The sequence below is a fragment of the Sphaeramia orbicularis genome, chromosome 7 (genome assembly GCF_902148855.1).
Source record: "Sphaeramia orbicularis chromosome 7, fSphaOr1.1, whole genome shotgun sequence".
Lineage (NCBI taxonomy): Eukaryota > Metazoa > Chordata > Actinopteri > Kurtiformes > Apogonidae > Sphaeramia > Sphaeramia orbicularis.
In genome coordinates this window covers 34107575-34131664 of record NC_043963.1, presented here as the reverse complement: position 1 = coordinate 34131664, position 24090 = coordinate 34107575, and the positions used below count along the sequence as shown (strand labels likewise).

General features: G+C 40.4%; 1 protein-coding gene across 3 annotated transcripts in view; it reads right to left on the bottom strand.

Moving 5' to 3' along the window:
- Positions 1 to 24090, bottom strand: part of nav1a (neuron navigator 1a) — a 122212-nt gene that overhangs the window by 26752 nt on the left and 71370 nt on the right. For all 3 annotated transcript variants that reach the window (XM_030138626.1, XM_030138625.1, XM_030138627.1), the window contains 5 exons: positions 12824 to 12962; positions 8671 to 8974; positions 5084 to 5906; positions 3828 to 4340; positions 1435 to 1476 (listed from right to left, as the gene is read on the bottom strand). In XM_030138626.1, the coding sequence (XP_029994486.1) occupies positions 1435 to 1476; positions 3828 to 4340; positions 5084 to 5906; positions 8671 to 8974; positions 12824 to 12962 (1821 nt within the window). The remainder of the gene's footprint in view (positions 1 to 1434; positions 1477 to 3827; positions 4341 to 5083; positions 5907 to 8670; positions 8975 to 12823; positions 12963 to 24090) is intronic.

Genomic DNA, 24090 nt, shown 5'->3' with positions numbered 1-24090 from the left:
TGTTTAAGTCCAGGCTGAAAACGGCTCTGTTCAACTGTGCATAGAACAACTGAAAGGGTTCTATGTGCACTCTGACCTTTTACTGTGTTTTAATTGATTATTATTTATGTTTTATTGATTATGTTTTAATTGTAATCGTGTGCTTTTAATCTCTTTTCCATTTTTGTAAAGCACTGTGAATTGCCCTGTGTATGAATTGTACTATACAAATAAATCTGCCTTGCCTAGTTCCAAAAGGTTGAATTTGAACCCTCCAGTTGCTTCAAAGTTATCTTTATATTCATTTTGGCAAAAATCGAGTGGATTTCTACAACCCGTTTTAATTCCTGCTTAATTTGTTGCGTCTATAACTAGTTACGTCACGACATTTGCATATATAAGGTCAAGACTTCTGACGAACATTTCTCAGAGTACACCATAGTTGTTTGTCAGCAGCAACAGTTGTAGAAAAAACTGAAAATATGTCCAAACCTCGAGCCAATTATTTAAAATGTTCAGTTGTTGGTTGTATTAATGAACACAAGTGACTCATTTGCATTTAAAGGGCCAGCGCTCAAAATGACCTTTCTAGTGTCATTACTCAGAAATAGGGTTGAAGATGAACCTGTGGAATTGAATTAATAAAGAATTCAGACCCAAGCATAGCATTTAGAGTTTATGTAGAGCACAGGGAAATGTTTTAAAATGCATGAATCCATTTTTTTTTTAAAATTAAAAAAAAAAAAGCAAAATATAACTCCTTTAATGTGTAATATATTTATTCATTAATTTCCATCTGGGATTAATAAAGTATTCTGATTTTGATATGTAGTGAAATCAAGATGTGCAAGAATATTTATTTATTTACTTTTAACTTATTAGCTGAAATATTTAACTTTTTAACTGACCGACTGCAAACATTTATTGTGCCTTGTGTGTTTTATATGTATGTATGAATGTTTTTTTAAAGTATCTTTTATGGAGGGGCATCCAAATTACAGTCTCAATTCTTATTCTTATATATCAAGCATTTATTGCAAAGAGTTTCTTGGGATTGGTTTATAGCTTGACCTCCTCTCCTCACAACCCAGTGCAGTTTATTAGATGGAAACATTTGCTTAGTCATTATTTAAGTCATGAAATTTAATCAGTGCACTTTGCTTCACCTTCCCAGTGGACGAATAGCTCTGTCTTTCATTTCAATACAAAGACAACTAAAATGTGCTGCTAGTGCACAGCGAGGTACAATTTTAAGGGGATTAAGAAGGGGAAAAAAAGTGATGGAAATGATGTCTAATGGTCCTGTGGGCAGGATTAAGGGAATCTGTCATTCACAGAGGATTTTATCAATGGGAGCTCTGTATGTGTGCAATTAAAAGCCATCAAACTTTGAATGCTTGACAGGCTGGTACATAGGAGTGTGTGTACGTACAGCTGTTTTGTGTATCCACTTACCTTAAACCTTTCTTCGGCAGTGTGTTTCTGTCTCTCTGAGAGCTGTGGAGATTAAACAATGTCATTACTTAACCACTGGCACAGGGACTTATTAAACTCTCCGAAACAGGCAGCAGGCACAAAGAAGCACAGTAAGACTGGCAGATAGCGAGTGTCAGGCAGTAATTATGACTTCAGTCTCTGATAATAGGCCTGTAGTAATAATAGCTTAACAACTCCCCAGTCTGTGCATGTGTGTATGGGAGTGTGTGCAAGTGGGCGCTTTAACTAGCAGAAAATGCATCACCACACATGTATCTTTAATAACGTCTTCCACTTACTGCAAACATTACCCATGCAGATACAGAAATATAGAGTAAAATATATCTATTAAATACTGCTGAGGAAAGCCCTCTCTTAAATGTCAATGTATATATGAGCACTGGTGGTTTTTGGTCTTTTTTTCTATACATTTTATCTGCTTTTTAGGCTAATGTGCTTTTTGCGCACATTTATCAGGAGGTATCTTTTGTTATAAAATGCCAGATGAACTACCTGTTCACATAATAAATGGAGGGAAGTGCATGAGCAGAAAAAAGTGAATATTATATCAAAGCAGCTCCATGACTTCTCCTGCCAGCCATAAACAATAAGTGATGTTCCTATGATGGCCAGTAGGTGGAGCTAAAAAGTAATATTAGTAAAGGAGAGAGAACAAAAGGACTGTTTTGTGTGTCTAAATATACAGTACTGTGAAAAAGTCTGATGTCAACATTAGGTTTGTTGGTTTAATAAAGTTATAATGACCACACATATTTTGCAAATATTTAAATAATGTACATGTATGTACAGAAAAAGCAATTGAATAGCAGATATTCTTCACTCTGAAATGTTCTGCCTGTCTTCTGCACTGTTTTCTGCATTTTGCTGCTGTAAACATTGCAATTTCCCCATAGTGTGATTACATAAATCACATTATATAAAGATCCAGTACTACTTTTGTGGCACTTCCCAAATTAAGTTTTCTCTCTATTTTAACCTTTCTTGAGTGATTTATCACCATTTATTATAATAATATCCACTGTAATTTATGTTTATTCAGTTAAAATCATGTATTTTCCTACATTTAATTCATTGATCATGTAGATATTCATTAAAGCTCAGAGTAAATTCAAAGGTTCGTATATCAAAACAATGAAAACTGAAGAAAAAATGACTCTTTCAGTAAAATATATCATTAATTGAACATAAACTAAGTGTGTCCATCCACTGTCATCGATCAAACTTCATGGGTTTTACTGGTAAATCAATGTTGTATGTGACGGTGTTTTCACGTTCACTACGGAGCCTTTGAATGTCCAAATGGGTCATATCTGATGACCATGAAAAGATGACAAACTGTATTTTGTATCGATTATTTACATGAATTGATAGTATCAGTGGATCAACAGGTATTAGACATTTTAGATCAGTAGATGCTTTTGGTCGATGGCGGTTGTTTGGGTCTTTATGGGTTAATAAAGTCATATTTTATCTTAAATGCATTTCTCAGTCTCTACTAAGATATAATCTAGATATATGTGAAGTACATAAAGCAGTAAAAACAAAAGATTCAGGGAAAAAACATCTATAAACCAAAATGGAAGTATTTAGTGTGACCTCTCTTTGCACTTAACATGCCTTTAACCCTTTTACTCACACAATATGAGATTTATTGTATTAATTTTCTGATGTTTTATACCAGGTTTCATTCAACACGTGTCAGATGTTTCTGTCTGTGATGCTTCTTGTCAAGGGGTCGGGGTCACACTAAATAGTGACTTTAACCTTTAAAAGCCATTTTTGTTCAGTTTTTGTGTATTTTAAGGCTGTGCACATAATTCCTGTGTGTTTTTTTGGTGTACCTGTAGAAAAGAGAACACAAATTAAATACAGTCGTGGAAAAATTATTAGACCACCCCTTGTTTTCTTCACTTTCTTGCTCATTTTAATGCCTGGTACAACTAAAGGTACATTTGTTTGGACAAACAGAATGATAACAACAAAAAGAGCTCATAAGAGTTTAATTTCAGAGTTAATATCCAGCCATTTTCTATGGTTTGCTTGATAATAACCAAAATCACTTCAGTTCTTACATCAATATCTATGGCATTATACTGACAAAAACAGTGCTTTTAGGCATTCATGTTTTCTTTTCTGTCTGTTTTAGTTGCATTATACACACAGGAGTTAGTACTTGATTGCATAACCATTGTTTTTGGTGACTTTTGATGGTCTAATAATTTTTTCCATGACTGTATGTATGCTTATGTCAACAAAGCTAAAGATGATCTAAGACTTTTTCACAGTACTGTATACCAGTGTGACTCCTTTTACAATATATGCTCAACATAAAGCAAAAACTACAAACCCACCTGTCTGGCACTGTCATAGAGACTTTGCTTCCAGAGCTCCAGCTGGTAGGAGGGCCCCTGTCCTCTTGTCTGTCTTTGTTTCGTGACTCTAAGGTGGTGTAGCCTCTCACCAGACTCTCCCTCTCCTTCTCCCTCTGGGGCTCTGGGGCCAGGCTCATCTGGAGCGGCAGGGACTCTAAGCTCCGATGCAGCCCAGACATTCGAGGGTAAAGCAGGGGAGAGGTGCTCCCGGAGCTCCTTTCAACCCCGAGGGAAGAAACCTGCCTGGGCCCTAATCCTATTCCTGAACTTGAGAAACAGGATGAAGTGTTGACGTTGAGTAAAGGTGCGGGGCTCGGGGTCAGACAGGAGCTGGTAGAGCTGCCTGAGGAGCTCGCAAGGTCCTGGAGCTTCGAATATGGAGGGATCTTAGGAGGCAGGGAGTCTTGTACGCCAATTTCCAGACTGTTGGAGTTAAGTTTATCAAGCTGGGCCATTGATGGAGGCTTTGCCAGGCTCCGCATCCCAGATAACCTAAAGGAAATAAGAAAAAATTGAGTCAAATGTATGATAACTCAGTAATGGGACAACATTGTGAAGTGAGTAAAGACTTATTAGCATATATATAATATTAGTAGCATATTAGCTGTTCATTAGACAACTTCATTATTTAGCATCAACAAATGGTAACTTGATGTTTACTGATGGAAAATAGTTAAAGTTTTAGAAATTATCCCTAATAATCTGTGTGCATGGTGTAATTCATGCGGTGTGAGGAGAAATGAAACTCCAGCGCCTCCTGCTGCTTCTATTTTCAAGGCTTTAAAAAAGTAACCTGTTGTGATTGAAGATTTTGGGTGATCGTAGGAAATAACAAGTGATTGACAGCTGTTATGACAAAGTACTGTCAGCACACTGTGAAATGTGTCTTAACTGCACAATCTCTGAGGCTTTTGAAGAAGCAAGACAGCTCCACAAAGTGTGACATTTTCACTGACACGTGGTTGTGTCGTCTTGCCTCTACCGAGTCAGAGAGCTGCAGGAAGGAGATGTGTATTTTCAAATTCTCATTATTTTCCTGATTTATGCCTTCTGTAAAGTTAACAGTAGTTGCAGAATATGGTTATGGCTGGATAACGAATTAATATGTGCTTCATAATACATAATAAAGTGCCAAAATGCTACTAAGATGTAAGCTAATATACACAGTTAATGGTGAAAATAGAGTATAGATGTACTCTAAGATCTAGTGTTTGCATACATTTCCTAGACAGTACCTGTGTGTATTGGGTGAAGGCAGGTCTGAGCCCTTGCCGCTGCTTGGAGGTCTTAATCCCTGCAGCTTTCCTCCGTTCTCTGAGGGGGTCTGAGCAGGACTGCCCTTCAGGGACCCACTTCCACACTCAGAGTCAGACACCACAGCTTTAGCTTTGGCTCTCTCTTTCTCTTTTTCTCTGTCTGTTTGATTGACAGGACTAGGACTCGGGATCCCACGACCCCCTGCCTTACCCAACCCTGTTCCAGCACCGAGCCCTGAGGCAGGTTCTTTGAGCCTGGAGGTCTGTGGTGCTGCGCTGGGGGGTTTGACCAGCCCAGAGCTTGTGTCCATGGTGGTACTGACTGGGCGAGCTGAGCTTGGCCGGGTTAGAGTCAACGTGCTAGTCTTGGCTGGGCGAGGGAGAGAGCGGTATTGGAGAGACGTTCTGGCATTTGGAGAGAGAAAACCACTCTGGTCACTACTGGAAACATCTAGACTCGTTTTCCGTCCCCCTCCACCAGCACCTGGTTTGACAGGAATCCCTGATGTTTTGGGAATCTTCCCTACAGTTGCAGAGCCACTGGGTACGGTGCCACCTGTGCTCATCACAGTGGATACAGCAGTATTACTTGTGCCATTGGTGGTAGCTGTCGTGGGCTTTTTGAAACCAAAGTTTCCACCAGTTGAAGGTCTGACCAGTCCAGATGGCGGTTTACGTTGCTCACCAGTGCTAGTGCCGTTCCGGTGGTCTTTACCAGCATCAGACGAGGAGCGCTGCAGACCCGAAGTCTTCACTGCTAACCGAGACTTATCCATGGGCTTTCCATCTGACTTTACTGTGCCTACAAAGAAAGATAAGAGAAAAATCAAAATAAGACACAAACAGAGTATTCAGAAGAATTCAGAGCAGCTTAACCAGGTTAAACCCTGAAGAGTGTCTGGTGATGACTGAGACGAACCAAGCCATATTAGGATGAGATAACTTATCTGAACACCCACAAGGTCTGACTGTCTGTTGATAAAAACACATCCTTGTCTGAGAAGACAGACTGTGTGTTGACCAGACTCACACCCACGGTTATCTTATAGTTACTCTTCTTTTCCATCCAGATGGATGTAAATAGTTTTCTGTAGCTTTCCAGTAAATGCATGTCTGCGTGTCACAGCCGCAGAGAGCTGAGATTAACATGTGCTGTATGGCTGTGGAAAACTGCTGTTCATATTCACAATGTGTGTCTGCGGGCATGAAAGTATTACTTGTTGGAACATAGGTTAAAGGAAAATTATGTGATTTTCTCCCCATCTGTGGATTTCCCTGTTGGCAAATTAATCAGACTTGTTTAGAACTTATTAAGACAAAAATCTAATAAGGAATTAGACACACGTGCACTGTGGACACCGCCCACACAAGTATTATGTGAACTGCCCACGCTCTTAATTTGTATCTAATAGGAGTTGTTATGTGAGGTTTATACGCATGGCATTAACACAGTCAAAGAACTGCTGTTGAATGAGACCCACCGGCATGCTGCCTCGGGACATCTGGAGTCACTTAAGAGTATTTATAAACCCGCAAGACACACATACACACACATATAGGTCGACATACAGTATATACCACACACACTCGCAGTCATTGGATATTATAGGAATGTGACACTGACACATTATGCTTAGAGTTCTTTTGTAAATGAGAAAATTGGGTTTACATGTCAGGTCATAAAACCATTCCATCGTATAACCACAATGCTGCACGTTCCAAAACCATCGAGCTACAGAAACAGCCGCTCCGGTGCTGAGAAGCAAACACACACACAACGACAGAATCCAGACAAATGTGTTGGATTTGACACAAATGAAGTCTGATTTACCGACTGACACCGACTGCACAGACAGCGGAGCTCACAACTTGACACAGTGGCGTGTGTAGAAGAGACCGTGATTCACTACATGTCTCGGCGTAAAAGGCCTGAATGTCTGATGAGATTCAGATCTGAATAAACGCGAATGAAATTCACAAAGACAGGCAGACAGAGTAATCTATCACTGACATGTTCTCAGCTTTGATTAAGGCCACAAAGAGCATGCATTTTTACACATTTATACAGACATACTCCAGTTTGTCATCATTCATAATGGTTTCTCAGGGAGGCTAACCAGAACCCCCAGACTGAATCAACCAAACTGTACTATTTCATGAACATGTATTTGTGAGTTTGGTTGTTAACATGCAGTATCAGTGTCTATTTGTTCACATGTGAGAGCTGGATTAACATTCATCTGAAGACCATAGGTACATTTATCTGCATAGGTACATTTATCTGCATATTTACCTGAGACAAAAAGACAAGTTACCACTCAAAACCAGTTATCCACTTTAACAAATGCATACCAGTTGGTGCCAATATACTGTACACCCTGCTGACAAATATCTGCTAATTCAATGTCTTTCCAGATCCAATAGTATATGTATTAGATGTTACCCATCAGTCAAGTAAAGGACAAAGTTAAATAGATGTACAACATTACAAGTGATTATGGACAGTGGTTTGTGGCTTCTAGAACATCAAATTTCTGCCCAGATTTGACTGAATTCCTGAAAACCTCTGTAATTCACCTGGTGGTACACATATATACGCATCTAAGCTGTGGCCTTACTGCAGCAGCCTGGATTCAAATCCTAGTCCAAGTCTTTTGCTGTATTAAACCCAACTTTAGTACTTAACTTTACCTTCATCTGATCAATTAGAATCTCAAACTCAGAGGCAGAGTTATCTTATTTATACTGGTCCCATCAATAACAACTCCAGCCTGGCACACAGATCACAGGCTGATTCAACACATTTGGTGTATCTGTCATTTCAACAGTTGGTAATGCAAACACAGGACTGTCCTGCAAAAAGAGAGCTGTTTACACAGTCCTAGACTGGCATACAAAAGACCACAACTAATATCCTGTTGTTGTGATTGTCTATACCTACGTATGTGTGTGTGGGTGTGTGTGTGTGTATGCGCGTGCTTTCATCAACAGAACACAGATGGTGTGTTTAAAAGACAGCTGCACAATCCCCACTATTATGCACTTAATGTGTGAGTAAGAGTGTGTGCGTGTTAAGTGTGATGGGTGACACTCTTCAAACCTGGCACAATCTCAGAAGTGTCTGCGCTCACACACGGGCTCTTACAAACACACACTGTCTCTGGTCCAGTTGTTTTGCGTACAAGGCCTTTATTTTAGTACTATAAATTCTCTCTGTCCGACACAAAAATAAAGCTTGGATAGGAACGACTGGCCCAATAGGAAGAAAAACACTGTTGGTCAGTGTGTGTCTGTGTGTGAGTGTGTGTATGTGGTTGGCTGGCAGGAAGGGAGTGGGTGTTGATGGGCGTTTGATACATGGCACCACTTTCTAAAGGCCCGGAGGGTGGGCTGCAGCTGTGGATGAATGTGTGGGACAAAGACACAGAGTGTCTGTGACTGTGTGTGGGTGTGAGACTGCCAGAAAGAGAGTATTAAAAGACAGCCAGAGCCATGTGTCAGTCTGCTTAAGTTATGAAACAATTCGATATTTATAGCTCCTCATCTTGTTTTTTTTCTATACCTACCTGCTACTCTGAGGCCACTCTGAGAGGTGTGTGTGATCGGGGACGTGACCCCCACAGGTGGATTTCTTCCTTTCTTCAGCACATTTCCTTGGCCTAGTGTCTGAGGTTTCTTCAGTTCACCCTTCCCTCCTTCTAGCCCCTCCCCCTGTGGCCGCGTCTTTTTCCATTTATTGGCTGATTCCGACTTAAGGCTTCCTGTCTCGTAGATGCCACTGCCCTGGCTCTTGCGGCTGGGTTTGGTATCATCGGTGTCCCAGGACAGACCGCTTTCCACCAGAGATCTCTTTTCTGCATCTGTACGCATCTGCAAAGAAACAGACACATGTGCAAAGACATTGTTTTACAACAGAAGGACAATTAGACAATGATGATTTACATATCCATCTATTAAGTTTATTTTCCTGCCCATTCTTGAACACATAAAGAGCAGGGCTATACAAAGCTGCAGTAACAAAGTGCTACTAAAAAATTAACTATTGCAAAATCGGCATGTGAAAACTGAATTACAGACATTGGTCAGCTTTTAATTAGGGGGAACTTGAGTGAACTTCTAACTTTGTTAGGATATTTTAACATTTTTATTGGTTTACACAAGAAAAATGGGAAAGCAAAGAGCTGCTGAGGTTTTCTGCACATTAAATCTTCAACCAAAACAGAAAAATAAAGACGAGCTTTGCCTTTTGTTGTCAGGGATGCAAGTATATAAACTTGAGTCTATTTCCAACAGTATGTAATCCACCTAAACCCCCATCCAATTCTACTTTTAAATATTTATGAATGTATATCTGCTTTTGTGCTTTATCCTGCTGATCATTTTGCTTGAACTACTGTGATGTGATTCAGTACAGTTACTCATTTCATCATTTGTGATAAAAAAGGATATTTCTGAAAAGGATCGGGTAAAAAATAAATTGATATGATGTGACTCAGATGTAGCATCATCTTGTTGCTTCCTGAGTAAATAACATGTCTGACCTGGCTGACACAAAAACACAGTCACTGATGTCTCATCTCTGAGGTCTAAATCCTATTGTGTTCTGTTTCAACGCATCAAAGAAAAAGCAGACACACCGTATGCAGGGTCACACCAGCTCCTGAATACAAAATGTCAGATCAGACACAAAGGCACGCGCTTAGAAAATAGACACCAAAGCCTCAACATAATCCAATTTAATGTCAAATGTTAAAACACACTTGTATGTGATGTACAAATCCTATACACAATGCCACTGTTGGAGTGTTCATGGGAGTCTACATGAGGACGGATATGACTAGTTTTCAGGAGATTACTCTCCACCCCCTGTAGTGGCCTAAAAATTACACAATGCATCAGGAGGCCTGTGAATGTGTGTATGAGTGTGTGTGTATGTTCTACAGTTCTGGACACTGTACACTGTGGTCCTCATGAGGAGTCATTTGTAGAATTCCTTTTTTATTAAAATCAATAGACCCCATAGTGAGGTTCATATCACAGGGTGTGTGTGTGTGTGTGTGTGTGTGTGTGTGTGTGTGTATACCCTGTTGGACAAAACCTTGTTGATAAAACTTTGTCATTTCCTCACACACATTCCCTGCTTATTAAAATAGGGGATGAGATACACATCTGGCCACGGTGAGCCATGACAAAACATGGATAATAGCTCAAATATACAGACAGTTAAACACAAAAGCAGAAACACACACACCCTTACACTGAAAAACAAGGGGTATTAAAATGAAAGCTTGATTCTCCATTAAACCGAAATGAGAAAATACATTTTTATACTGCCTACCACTTCTTTCTCCAATGTGATTCTTTTTTTTTTCTCAGTCTTACATCTCATTTGCGCCCCTTGCCTTTCGTTTATCCCTGTCTCCCACATTCTCATATCCCTGTTGAATATGTCGTACAACAAGTGGGAGAGATGAGAAATGAGTGTTAAGCCTGGGTTTACCTCTGGGGGGATTTTTTTTATATCAACAAAAGCAAAAAGGAAAGGAGGATGATACACGGAATGGAACAGATATAGAGATACAGCCCCAGGACACAAAGGAAAACAGATAATGAAAAACATCAGCTGAGAATGGCAGGAGAAAAGGGAGCCATGTGTATTAGACAATGTGGGGTGCATGACGATCTGATGGTTGGTTGCCATGGTAATGATGCCATAGGGGGTAACGGTTGCTATGACTTCTGCAACAAGGCGTGGAGGGAGGGTCCTGGTTCTTCCAGCTCACTGGTCTGGGTGCAGGACTGCAGATGGTCCCGTGTATGTGTGTGTGTGTACAGATGGCCATGTTCTAGACCTGTCCTTCAGTTTACGCAAGAAGACAAAGACCTACACTCTAAGCATCCCTGTGCTTTGGTTCCTATGGTTACGCAGATTCTCAGCCTCTTCCGCTCTCTCCCTTTAAAATCCCACAACATCAGTCATACTGTGGAGGTGTGACCTACATCAGACACACTGGGAAAACACACTCTGTCTAGAGCCAATACAGCTACAGTTAGAGCTTTGAAAACAGAGCCACAGGCAGAATTTTACATGGACTGAGGTCAAGAGCCCCAAATCCCCACAGCACAGAAATAGTGGTGCATTTTAATAGAATATGAAGACAAGAAGAACCATTTAGAGCAGTGAATTGTAACTGCAGGTACAAAAGACCTCAGATTGCAACAGCATAAGGGCTGCAGGATATGCAAAAAGAAGCATTATATTGTTATTTATTTTTGACAGATACTACAGTTAGACTGACTTTGATTGTAATTGTACTTTTTAAATGTCTTTTTCACTGAAAAATGTGATTTCTGCTGGGGTATCATGGTGAGCACCACTGTAGCATCATAATACATTTTTGCCTGTTTCATGTTGTAGTTCTTGTGCAAAAGAAAACAAAACAAAACAAAACAAAAAAACACTGTAAATGTCTATTATTATTATTATTATTATTATTATTATTATTATTATTATTATACTGAGACACATTTTACTTGCATCAAAAAAGCAGCTCCTATGATGAAATTTTCTCAACAATGAGCAATGAAAATAGTTTGTTCAGTAATGGTACGGCTGTTGGTCTCATACAATCTCACATTGTTCATGGTCGCTGGATTCAGTGCATCACATGACGGACAGGAATGACAAAACATTACTTTGCATAACTTAAAATGAAGCAGAAGTGAGTGAATGATTCAAAAACAGCCCTGTGGTAATAACAGCAGAGTCCATCTCAGCTATAGAGTGAGCTGTACGACTAAAAAGCCCTGTTTGGAAATACTTCGGATTTTAATCACTCCAACACGAAAACCACAGTATAATGTTGCCTGCAAAGCTGCGCTCAGACAAACTATTGTTTCTGTCAGTCTTTGAACCTCAGACACCGTGAACTGTGGAGATTACATTGGATTGTAAGTGTATTTTTTATATAATGTGCCGTATATTATGCAGCACAGTCTACTTAGAGTGTTCCTTCTATACTGATTTTGTGGTTAGGTTAAAATACACATTGAAATACAAATATTTATACCAGTGTTTATAATTGTTATTGTATTAGTTTCCTGTCTTGTGGCCAAAATTATATAAAAAATAATCAAATGTCATTTTCCATCATTTGCCTACAAGAAAAATGTACTTGCAGTGGGGACAAATAAAGCATCTACCTATGTATTGTGATTCCTATAATATTTCAAAGAATTGTATACGACAAAGCATTAAATAATATTGCAGGAAGAATTCAAGTTTAAGGTTTAGAAAAAAACAATGAAATGAGCCTAATTACAAATTTAGGCCTTCGGACATTTCTCAAAACCCCAACAAAACATGAAAAGTAAAGCCTGGTGGAACAATGCAGCCACCCAGTGAGCCTTGGCATGTGTTGTGGTGAACATTGATCGCTGCAGATGTGATAAAATTTGAGTGTGTGCACAGAATACTTAATCAGGCTTCTACTCTGAAATTATTCCAACAATGTCCTGCTGCATTGTGTGTTTGTGTGTACAAGTGTGTGTCCTCTATACAGTGACAGAGCACACGACACATCATTCACCACCTAATCAATACCTCACTGTATTAAGTGTTTAATCAATATCATCATAATATGCACATGCGTTGCTCATCCATCTGTCGGAGAGTTTTGTGCGTGAGTGTGTGTGAAAACCGTCTCGTGTGATACTCACCACTACGGCTGAGTTTCGGCGGGAGCCAATGGGAGTAGTGGGGAGGGAGTTGAGGGTGGGGCTCGTGTTGAACTCTTCAGAGCTCAGGTTGTCGGAGCCGTCACTCAAACCGCTGCTGATGGAGCTGCTCTCATCCCAACTGAAAGAAACAAAGACAGATGTGTCAGAATAGGTCTATGCTGTAACACAATATCAGGGATGTAGAAATGCAATTTGCAGCAAGAGGAACAGAGGTCGACAACATATGCTCTCATACACAAAAATATCAAACAAAGCAAAGTAATGTGTGTCTCTTCATGTTCATACCCTGCAATAATTACCAAAGCTCAGTTACATCAGCGTTGGCCTGGCTTGTAGTTTGTCTTTTGATTAAATATTCATAGAGAAGAGACCTCATTTAGACAGCTCACTGCTCTATATACCAAACTTTCACACTATATAGACTGCAAGCACTTGGCAAAAAGAAACTGGTACCGCTCTCGACATCTTCACAGCCCACATGCACGAAAATAGCACTGAAGAACATATACAGTGACGCATGCACCCACAATTGTATGCAGGAAGGGAGTTTTGTGCCAGGACTGTGAAGCCTGTCTGTTTAACTGGACCTCCTATACAATCAGATGGGATTGACATGTCTCTATTAGTGGTTATCTTTTCCAACAAACTGATCTAAAGTGAGAACAGTGCTAAATAATCATGAAAAATTACCAGGCAGTTCCAGAAAGTGTAGTTAACTTTTAATTAATGTATAGTTATTAATAAACTGTAAAACTATTAATGTGTAGATAGTAAAATAATATAGAATAAGTTCAACCTAATGAAGCAACAAACATGTTAGTTTATGTTTAACAACATTGCAGTAAGTAGTTAATTAGTAACACTGTAAAGATCAATAATACAGGGGTTGGACAAAATAATGGAAACACCTTCACCTCAAGATAATAATGCCCCAATCCATACAGCTAGAATTGTTAAAGAATGGCATGAGGAACATTCTAATGAAGTTGAGCATCTCGTATGGCCGGCACAGTCCCCAGACCTCAACATTATTGAGCATTTATGGTCAGTTTTAGAGACTCAAGTAAGACGTCGATTTCCACGGCCATCGTCTCCAAAAGAGTTGGAGGGTATTCTAACTGAAGAATGGCTTAAAATTCCTTTGGAAACAATTCACAAGTTGTATGAATCAATACCTCGGAGAATTGAGGCTGTAATTGCCGCAAAAGGCGGACCTACACCATATTAAATTATATTTTGTTGATTTTTTAAGGTGTTTCCATTATTTTGTCCAACCCTTGTACATGAAGGCTTCAATGTTACTGAACAATATAGAAGGTCTTATAAGGACCTTAACTTATTACAAGGTCCTTAATATATATTGTTATATAAGTAGACATCATACTTGGAAGATGTGGTTTAACTCAAGTACACTAGACTAAGTAGACTAGCAGACTAAACTATTAGTTCATTATTTTGTAAAAAACTGACTAAATAAATAAATAAATAAATAAGAGAAAGCTACGTAAATTTGAATGGTCATACATGAAACTACTGCAGTCAAATAAGGTTGTATAGGGACAAAACAAGAGATTAAGTCATTTATTGATGTATATTCAATATTTACTCGTAACTGTTTAACAAATCACTTATTACTGACAGTTGATTAGCGTCTGAGGCTCAACAATGTGCTTTGATATCGTCTGAAGTATTGCTAGTCTCATCACATAAATGTCAAGAAATATCTAGAACAAAGCCACAGTCGGATGGAACAAAGTGTGTACTTGTAGGAACGAGAAAGGGAGGAGTGGGGGAAGAGAAACGCACATGTGAGAGGTGTGTTTAGTATGTGGGTAATGCTATCAGTGCATAACATCATATGTGTACATTTAGTAGGTCATGTATAGGAAGTTAGGGGGATGGAATGCTTTTATTGGGGCCAATAGGTTATACTGATGTGGTACTATTCTGTTACGGCAAGTGGACTGGGTGGGGCTTTCCTAATGAGGTCACATATAATGTGATACAGGGGAGGGTGGAGGGGGCCCTTCCAGATGGGTGCCTGTATAGGTCACACTGTACCCTGAGGGACTTGACGTTGGGGTTTATGGGGGAGTGGGACAAAAGGACCCCCCCCACACACACGTCCCGTCCTGTCTCGCCCATGGAAATATATCGTAGACGTAGAAATGAGCAGACTAGGTTTTACGTCTGAAGTAGCTGTCATGGTGCCCAGTCTACTGTACATGCTAGAGGGAAATTAAGGGCAAATTTAAGTCTGAGCCAGATGAATCCAGAAAGGAGATCCACGCTTCATTGTGAAACCTTGAAATAAGAAAAATGATCTTCTTTCAATGCCTGAAAATAGGACAAAGAAAATCACTGAAGAGGGAAAAAAGCCATAATTCAAAAAAAATTTCCCAACCCATGTAACACATCCAAGTATGTATTTGATCCAGAAACAGTGATTTATAGTGGAAAATTATGTTATCAAACTTACAGATGGTCTCACATCAACATATTCCAATTTACAGCCCAGTTAGAGATTGAACAGCATCATAAGAAGCCCTTTCTGAATAAAAAGCCGATGCTGATTCCTAAAAGTTTCTTATTTACCCCCTAGTGTAAAACTGTTTAATACAAAATAACTTACAAACTTTGACCTCATCCACATTGCATCTAATTGAACCCAGTATGTGTGCATGTGTCAGTCATTCCTCTGTGAGTGTAGACCTCCTTCTGGGAGACACGAGTCTTCACCTTCTGCAGCTCTCTGAGATGATGCCTATCATTTTATATCCTGTTATGCACTTCAGAGATATCCATGGGTCCACCAGTGTTTTTATGAATGCTAATGTCCATTTTTATGAATAATTCAAGTTGATAGGAAACAGAATAAACACAGTCTCTGCTGGCTTTGGTGTCACTCAATTGATAGAAGTGAAAAATAAGTCTGCAGAAGAGACGAAAAAGGTCAGGAGGTCGATATTACAGGCAGCACCAGTGAACTGGGTATCATGCATAAGTAATAACAAATATAAAGTATAAGGCAGATTATTTTATTAGATTAATCAGGGAGATTATCCCAGAAAACAGGGAAATAATGAAAGTAAAACTCCCAAATCTAATAAGCAAAGCAGGGATATTCAGTCAAAGCCCACTTAGATGAGACCCACAGACTATATGAGCTGGTGCCAATGGGAACATAAGGCATCATAAGTCAGTGTTCGAGTACACACAGACAACAAGAGCAGCCAGCTTACTGAGCTCAAGAACCGACTGAGCCTGAACTCACCACAAGACCACCAGGGAGTGTGTTCATCTCTGTGTGAGCGCTAATTTCAGAAGGACTTAGCGAAATGTCATCTCTGCATTTTGAAACGCAGAAATGACACACTTCTAAGCGAGTGCAAAGTGTCGTTCGAGGCTCTGTCAGTTCTTAAGAGACCTCATCTGGCCATCAAAGAATCTACGCGTGTGTATTTATTGTCAAGACTGTAAAATTCAGAAGAGTTCTTTCTCGTTTCCAGGCTAAAATCTGACATCTTCAATCACTGTCAGCCAGTTATGCAGTTACACCAGATCCGCTGCCATCAGGTCTTTGCCGCCTATATAGTTCTCCATCAGTTCTGCCGGCCAATAAAAGGAAGTCGGAACTTGAAAAGGGCGCAATGAAACATGAGGATGCTCAAGAGAGGAGGGTGAGGTGGCGTGTGGGGAGAGAAGAAAAAGATGAAGCATGAAAAGAAGCTATAGTGGGAATAGAAGTATGGTGGTTAAATATAAAAACCTACTTAAAACTTTCTCAGGACACGATGCATTTTCTGAAGAGCAACCATCTCTCATCGCTCCGTCTAAACCTCCACCAACATGTGCTCCATACTTCCTTCCTTCTTTCCTTAAACATCCTGATCTTTTTACTTCTTCCGCAGCAGCTGTGGAAACTGAAGTGATAATCTTAGCTTCAAATTCATCCTCACTCCTTCATCTCTCATATCAAGTATCATTTCAGGCAAACCACATTTTAGTTATCAAATGTGCATCTTCCTCTCGAAGGCAACACCAGTAACCGTATGACATTGAAAAATGCTACTCTGTGACTATAATTCCATGATCAAAATGAATATCAATGTTGATCAGATTTAGGCCGCAATAAATGTCAATTAAGCTGAGATGCGCTTGATTAAACTCATTCTTCACATCCACCTGAGCAGTTTTTTTTTTTTTTCTTCTGGGCACCATGAGTTAAAAGCAGCAAGGAGTAACCCACAATTCCAAGCTTTATCCTGTCATCCAGATCCAACTGTGCAAGTGGTTTCCTACTCTGTCTTCACTAATGACATTATAACTGCTCTTCTGAGGGAAAAACCTCAATGAGGGACTCGTTGCCCTATGTTCAAAGAAAGCTTACACTTCATAATCTTTTATGGAAGCTGCAGACAGATGGAGAATATCTAAAATGGTTTAAATATTTCTTGATTTATTTGATTGATTCATAAAGGTCATAGTGGTGAGTATAAACAACATCCTCCTTTCACAGAGACATGATTTCTTTGTTGTTCATAGTCTGCAGAGAGGAAAGGCACACCCACACTAACACCGAGCCTCAAAACTATAGAGACAATTGTTGCATAGCTGCTGCCGAGCTAAACAGTCGGCTTTTATTAACAAGCCCAATGGGTCCCTCCGCTATTCAGACTCCACGGAATGATGCGATCTCAATGTGAATGGTCTTTTTTGCAGCATCATTATGAGATCTCCATGCTCACTTGTGTGTCTCATCTCCTTTTCGCTGCCTTCACTCCGTCTCCTCTCCTCTGACTGACCCTTCTGAGGTTAAGAAACGGGAGAAAGAAAATGAGAGATATTCAGCAGACCCAGATTGAAGAAAAAGCCGCTGAAGAGACAAAGCAGCTTTGCCTGTGGTTTTTGGGAGCAGTGCTTGCTGGGACTTGGAGTCTCGCCAGCCCTACAGAGCATTTCCAGTATTGGTTGATAAGCTGCTCCATCTAAACAAACATTTGTTAAAACTGCATGAGGTCCATTTGGAGGAATGTAACACTGAGCTTCTCTTAGATTTTTTATGCTGAGGATGTCGATGTTGCACTTTAAGAACTGACAAGTTGACATTCACTGGTCAGGAGATAGTGGTGAAGGAGACAGACTACCTGTCCTGCACTAAAAGAATTGATTGAAATGAACATTTAACTAATTACTTGATCAATAGTCCATCTGCATTACAGTAGAGGATGTTAGTGCACTAATGCAGAGCTGATAAAACTTGTCACGACAAAACAGATCAATAAAAACAGACACATGATACACTAATCTATCGTATTAACTAATTATACTGCACTCAAACCAAAGGCAGAATATACCACTGGATAAACAGGGGGGGAATAATTATGAATGTGTATAATGTCACTGAAGACAGTGACAGCAACTAATACAGTCTGTCCAATCTGGAACTGACAGGGAATGAGGATTATATTTGTTGGACCCCATCGAAGCAGATCAGATGCAAATACTGAGGAAAGAACTGGAGGATGATGACAGGTGGAAGAAAGACTCAGGCTGAAGACGGATAACGTGTCCAGATGTAACAGTAGTGTGAATTAACACCGTCGTCTCATTGTACTCTCATGGGGTTCGACGTGTCTTATCCAGGGTGATACTTGGACGCAGACTCTCCAACTGGTGTAAATCCATGGAAAGTGTTTCTGCAGTCCGACAGTGGACAGGAACTTTCCATTCCTATTAAAATCCACAGTGTCACATGGCAGAACCCAAAATGGCTAAATCAGATGAGTTTCTAGTTGTAGTGATGCTTTTTCAGGCAAATGGAAAAGTAGGGCAGTGCCAGACTGGCACTGGGCAGTCGGCTCAAAAACTGGAGGGGGCACACATGAAAAGGCTGCAGAAGTCATTAAGGTCCCTAAATGCTAAATATGTGGGGCTTTAACTGCTGCTAGAGATGAGAATTAAGTGAGATATAGGATGATCTCCTGACTGATTATGTGCTTTTCTGATCCACTATTTCTTAAACACATCTGATGACCTGGATGTGGACTTGGCTTGCAAATCATGATGGGCAGATATCTAGAGGAAATGACTGAAAATGTGGCTCAGAGCAGGTGGAAGGCTATGCAAATGAAGGTTTTACAGAAGAATCCTCGTGAAAAATACAACAAGGGGTCCAAGTCTCAATATAGCTACTATGAATGCTGACACTTTTGCCCTTTCTAAGGCAAGATCTGACTTGCCACCTTATTACTCAAGTGCCACTGTGACACCGCTGTGAAAACAGACGTTAAAAAAGCAAAATGATTCATCCCCAGTGAAGAGCAGTGTGACTGACCACACCCATCACTGGTGTCAATGCAGATCTGTGTGCTCATTGTTGAACTGGGAAAAAATGCTGTGAAGTCCATTTGCACCTGAGACACTTATAATTTAATATCCTGTCTACAAACTGCAAAAGCTAAAATAAATATTTATCAAATATCCATTGTAGGACATTCACCTAATAAGATCAATAGAGGGTGAGAATGGTTGGTGTGCACAGATGGTGAACAATATGGGTTCCTGGACCACTTCAGCAGCTTATCACCAGGAAGTATACACACACACACACACACACACACACAAACACACACATACACAGATCTGTGAATCACCTTGGTGTCATACTCTGTAGCCATAGTACAGTGTCATAATAGAATCATCTTCTAATTAAACTGACAGCAGAAACGAGACAGTCATGATGCTAAAATGATCTATATTTAAAGTGAATACCACTCTGACTGGGAACTAACTAACGACAGATACATTACATACAATACACTTTTTACAACACCAGCTTCTCCTACATAGGATTATAATCAATGTAGCACCGTATATAGCCATGAGGGAGTCCAGTCTGCAGAGCCAGCACATGATACTTCTTGAAAGACTCAAAATTTGACACACTAGGCTCACACAGACATAACATAGAGAGAACCTCTGGCAACTGAAAATATACTGTAGCTATGCTGACACCACCTATCTGTGATTGTACCCGTGATCTCATTTTAGCTGCTTATTTCCATAAGGTATCTGCCATCTGCTGCCCTTTAAAGCCATGATATGCTCTTATCAAAGAGACATGGCCATACGCGGTGTGCTGACATTTACTGTGATAAAGCGCTTATTTTTCCAGAAACTTTTAATGGCAACATGTTGGTGTATGTATGCTTACGGCAGTTGTAGAGTACAGTAATTAGCAACAAATCTGTCATTTAAAATGGCTTTTAATTAGCAACCCAAAACTGTTTTTCTGCTGAGTTGCATTGTTTAACACTTACAGTAAATCATTGACAAGATCCAATTAAGTACTAGACGGCACTGGTAGCCTGCGTTTGGGCACACACTAAAACAGAAATTAATTTCCTCTTTTACATTATTTATTATTTCCTCTCTGTCCTTTTTCCATGATGTGGAGAAGAACAATGTGCAATAGCTGTTTGGACAATCTTTAGTGCACGTGCACACACACACACACACACACACACACACACACACACACACACACACACACATAACCACCACCACACACAGCAGTATTTGGGCATTACAGGGGATTACAGAACAGGCTGGAGTTAATGAGCTCATAATTACTGCTAATTCCATCTGCCACCAGGATCAGAGCAGGCCAGGGGCCTCAGTTTGAGGTGCAACATGTATGTGTGTGTGTTTGTGTATAATGGTGTGTGTGAGAGGATGAGGATGAGGATGGAAAGAGAAGGTCACATCTCTAAATGGCCATCACAAAAGAGAAACCCTGTTGTGCTTTTGACAGGCCTAACCCTGACAGCAATGGCCTGGGGGTTCAGGATACACACACATACTATATACACACACACACAAACACATACACATTGGATTGGATACATTAGATTGCCATTGTCCCCTGGAGTGTATCTTGATTTAGCTGTCAGAAGTGTGTGATGTTAGTAGCTTGGTGAAAACGGCAGCTTCGTTCAAGTCACGGCTCCTCTGAGGGTTCCACTAAGCTGGCCAGCCTCCGTAAAACTAGCTCCAAGGTGTGTGGAGGAATAGACGGCTTCCTCAATCTTCCAAGTTTCCCTTTCAATGACGGGGACACATTTTGCGCATGCTTGAGGCTTTATGGATGGAAAATGGAAGCACTTAAAAGGCAATGGGACACAGATATCCCGGTCAGTATACTGCATTGTGTTTTCAAAGGGAGGCAGGTGGAAAGAGAAAAACAGACAGAAAAGAAGGGAAAATATTAAATAAAAGGTGAAATTTCTGCAGCCAAATTCTACTCAGACTGGACCTCATATCTGAACCTCTTTTCTCCTTCTGACTACCCCAGGGTGGATAGACGAAGTTTGTTCAGAGTTCAACTAATCACAGGCGACTTGGCTCTGATCCTCTCCTACACAGTGAAATGAAACAGGACAGTTAAAACACTGCACGGCTCCAAGCGTCATATAAGGAACTTACGCTGGTGAAACTCACAGAAACAAAAATCGCAGTGAGCGTTGATCAAGCAGACACCCACTAGGTCATCTTGATCTTCTCATGCTTTAAATCCCAAAAAGGAAAAACAGCAGGAGTTGACAGAGGTATAGAGGATTTGTTGAAAAGGAGCAGAAACAAGAGCCTGCCTCTTTGTCCTCACTATCTTTGTGTTTTACTCAGCTCAAATAGGGTTAAAGTTTAAAGGTTACTGGCTGAAAGACTTTAAATGCCATTGCAACAAACAGTGACCTTATTATACTGAATTAAAGAATTGATTTCTGAATAAGAATGGGATGGGTTTAGTAATGTTTGCCAAGTGCCCTCACATTGTTAATCTAAAAAGCAAATCAAAATGGGTCAAAAGTATTGGATTTCTGAAAAGAACGTTAAATGTCTGAGTGTGTTAGGCGCTGACCAGCGGGGTTCTGTTATGACCCAATAACCCTTGACCGTCAAAGTACCTCCACTTTCTTCCAAAGTCCCTTTTTTGTGCAAGAGGGCAGGAAGCAGAAGAGGGACAGCACTCTTGAGACGAGGCGGAATGGCCTTTTAAATCACCCTCATAAGTAGTTCAGTCTGGGCTGGAGTGTGGAGCTCTTCCCAGACCCAACTCAGGGACTAAGAACCAGGGAGGAGCTCACAGGGGGAACCCCGGCACGCAGAGGCCCAAGACAAGGGGTTGGATCCTGGGGTAGAATTACCACTGGCCTCCCTCCAGACATGTCAGCTGACTTAACGGCTGTGTGAATTAACGGCGCACAGGGGATGTTTTGGTTTAAAAGAAGGGGGACCAGCAAGAGAACCGAAGGGAAGGAAAGGAGGAAGAGAACGAGAGGGTGGTACCACTTTTGAATAAAGCACGCTTCGTTCAGGTTGCTGTTAAGTTGAAGCAGCTGTGCGAAAGATGGTTCCGCAGACATGTGCACAAACACAAACAGTTTCACTGACAGCTGCTTCTTGATCAACAGGCGACAGTAAAGTAAAATAACAATGTTTGAAGCAAAGTAAACCAAGGACTATAGTGTATACTGAGTGGAGCGCAGAAATGAGAACAATAATACCCTCATATGAATGAAGAAACTGATCTTAGAAAGTGAAAATGTTTTGACTACAACTTACTTTCTCATGAACTGAAAAATGTAATAGTGGATCGATGTTGTCTCTTTCACCATGAAGTGCATTAGAATAGAGAAGTAACCGTTCCATCAGACACACATGCATCTATTGAACTAGAAACCATGAAGTGTCGTGAAGTCGGGTGGTCAACCATGAGAAGTAGAACAGTGGTTTAACAGCGGCTCACTCAGAACAGCTGATACAGACGTGAAAACACAGTTTTAGAAGACAAATAAAGATATGCTCATGCCAGAAGGTCAGATTTGTTTCTTGTTCCCCAGTCCTGTTTTCTAATGACCACTGTAAATCACTGGATTCGACCAAACTTTATTATGTGTTTATAACCTAGATTAGTACATACAGTCATCGTCTCCACATGGCTGTGAGAAGTAAAAAATGCAGACTGAGGCCAAGAAAAAGCCCTTACTAAAGGCAGTTTGAAGGTGAAAGGAGAGATTTAGAGAAACACTGAGGACTAAATGGACAGAGATGTGCAAACAAGAATGAGAAAACACAAAGAAAAGACAACAAACTTCAAGGTTAAACCACAATGTGAATCAAATGTGATTGCAAAGCTTTTGTTTACATAAAACTGAGCTGGACAGAGAGCCCACAGATCTGTGAAGTACACCTCTGAGCACCTGCCAAAGGTTGTCCAAACACCACCTGAACAAAAAAGAATGAAAGGCCCATTGACTGGAGCACAGATAGTCTTTCGTTTCTTCTGGCTGAGATAAAGCAGACACTTATTAAAACACACACATTACTCTCATGCTGTGACGGAGCAGACGGGCCACTCTGTAGTAAGTTCTTGTACATATATGTATGTTCACATGAGCACATGTGGCATGGTGACAAACTGGCCTTGGGGCGCACCCTGCAGGAGCATGCACCCATCACCTGCTGTCACTCATAACACACACACTCTGGTCATGCCACTTAAAAGTTGTTACAGTGAATTTGGGAGACATTCCTTGCCTTCAGGCTGCTTAACGCGCACATTTCACATTCCAGCCAGTGTATTCTGGGGTCCCACTCCCTAATCCCACAACATATGCAGACACACATATGCATACCAAAGCATGAGACACATACAGAAATAAAACTACACATCCCAAAGTTCCAAAAAATAAAATCCACATCCAGTAAAAAGCGAAGGCATCATCTCACTTTCAACATCAACATTTCCAAGAAAACTACCTCACTATCAAGTGAAAACAAACTCCTAAGCTTATTATTCTCCATGAATATTGAACTTGGACTAATAGTTTCCCCTCTTGTCTCCACTGAGCCTGTTAAGGTACACTGTTGTCTGGCTGTAGGTCCGTTTTTTGGCTTTGATGTAACAGAGACGCTCACTAAGCCCCGGGAGGCACCACCTCATGAAAATATGAGCTCTGTTTGTGAACACAGACTCCTGTGTGTACAATAAAAAAAGTGTATGTCTTACAAGCACAGGTTACAAGCAGCTGTTGTTTTGCTCTCAGGTCTCTTAATGACCTTGCAGGCAGGGCAGGTTCACTTGTCCACTTAATTAGAAAACATCAGAGTCAGAGGCCGCCTGGTACTGCGGTACGTCTATGGATGCTCTCACAAACACCATGTGCTTTCCACATTTAGCCTCT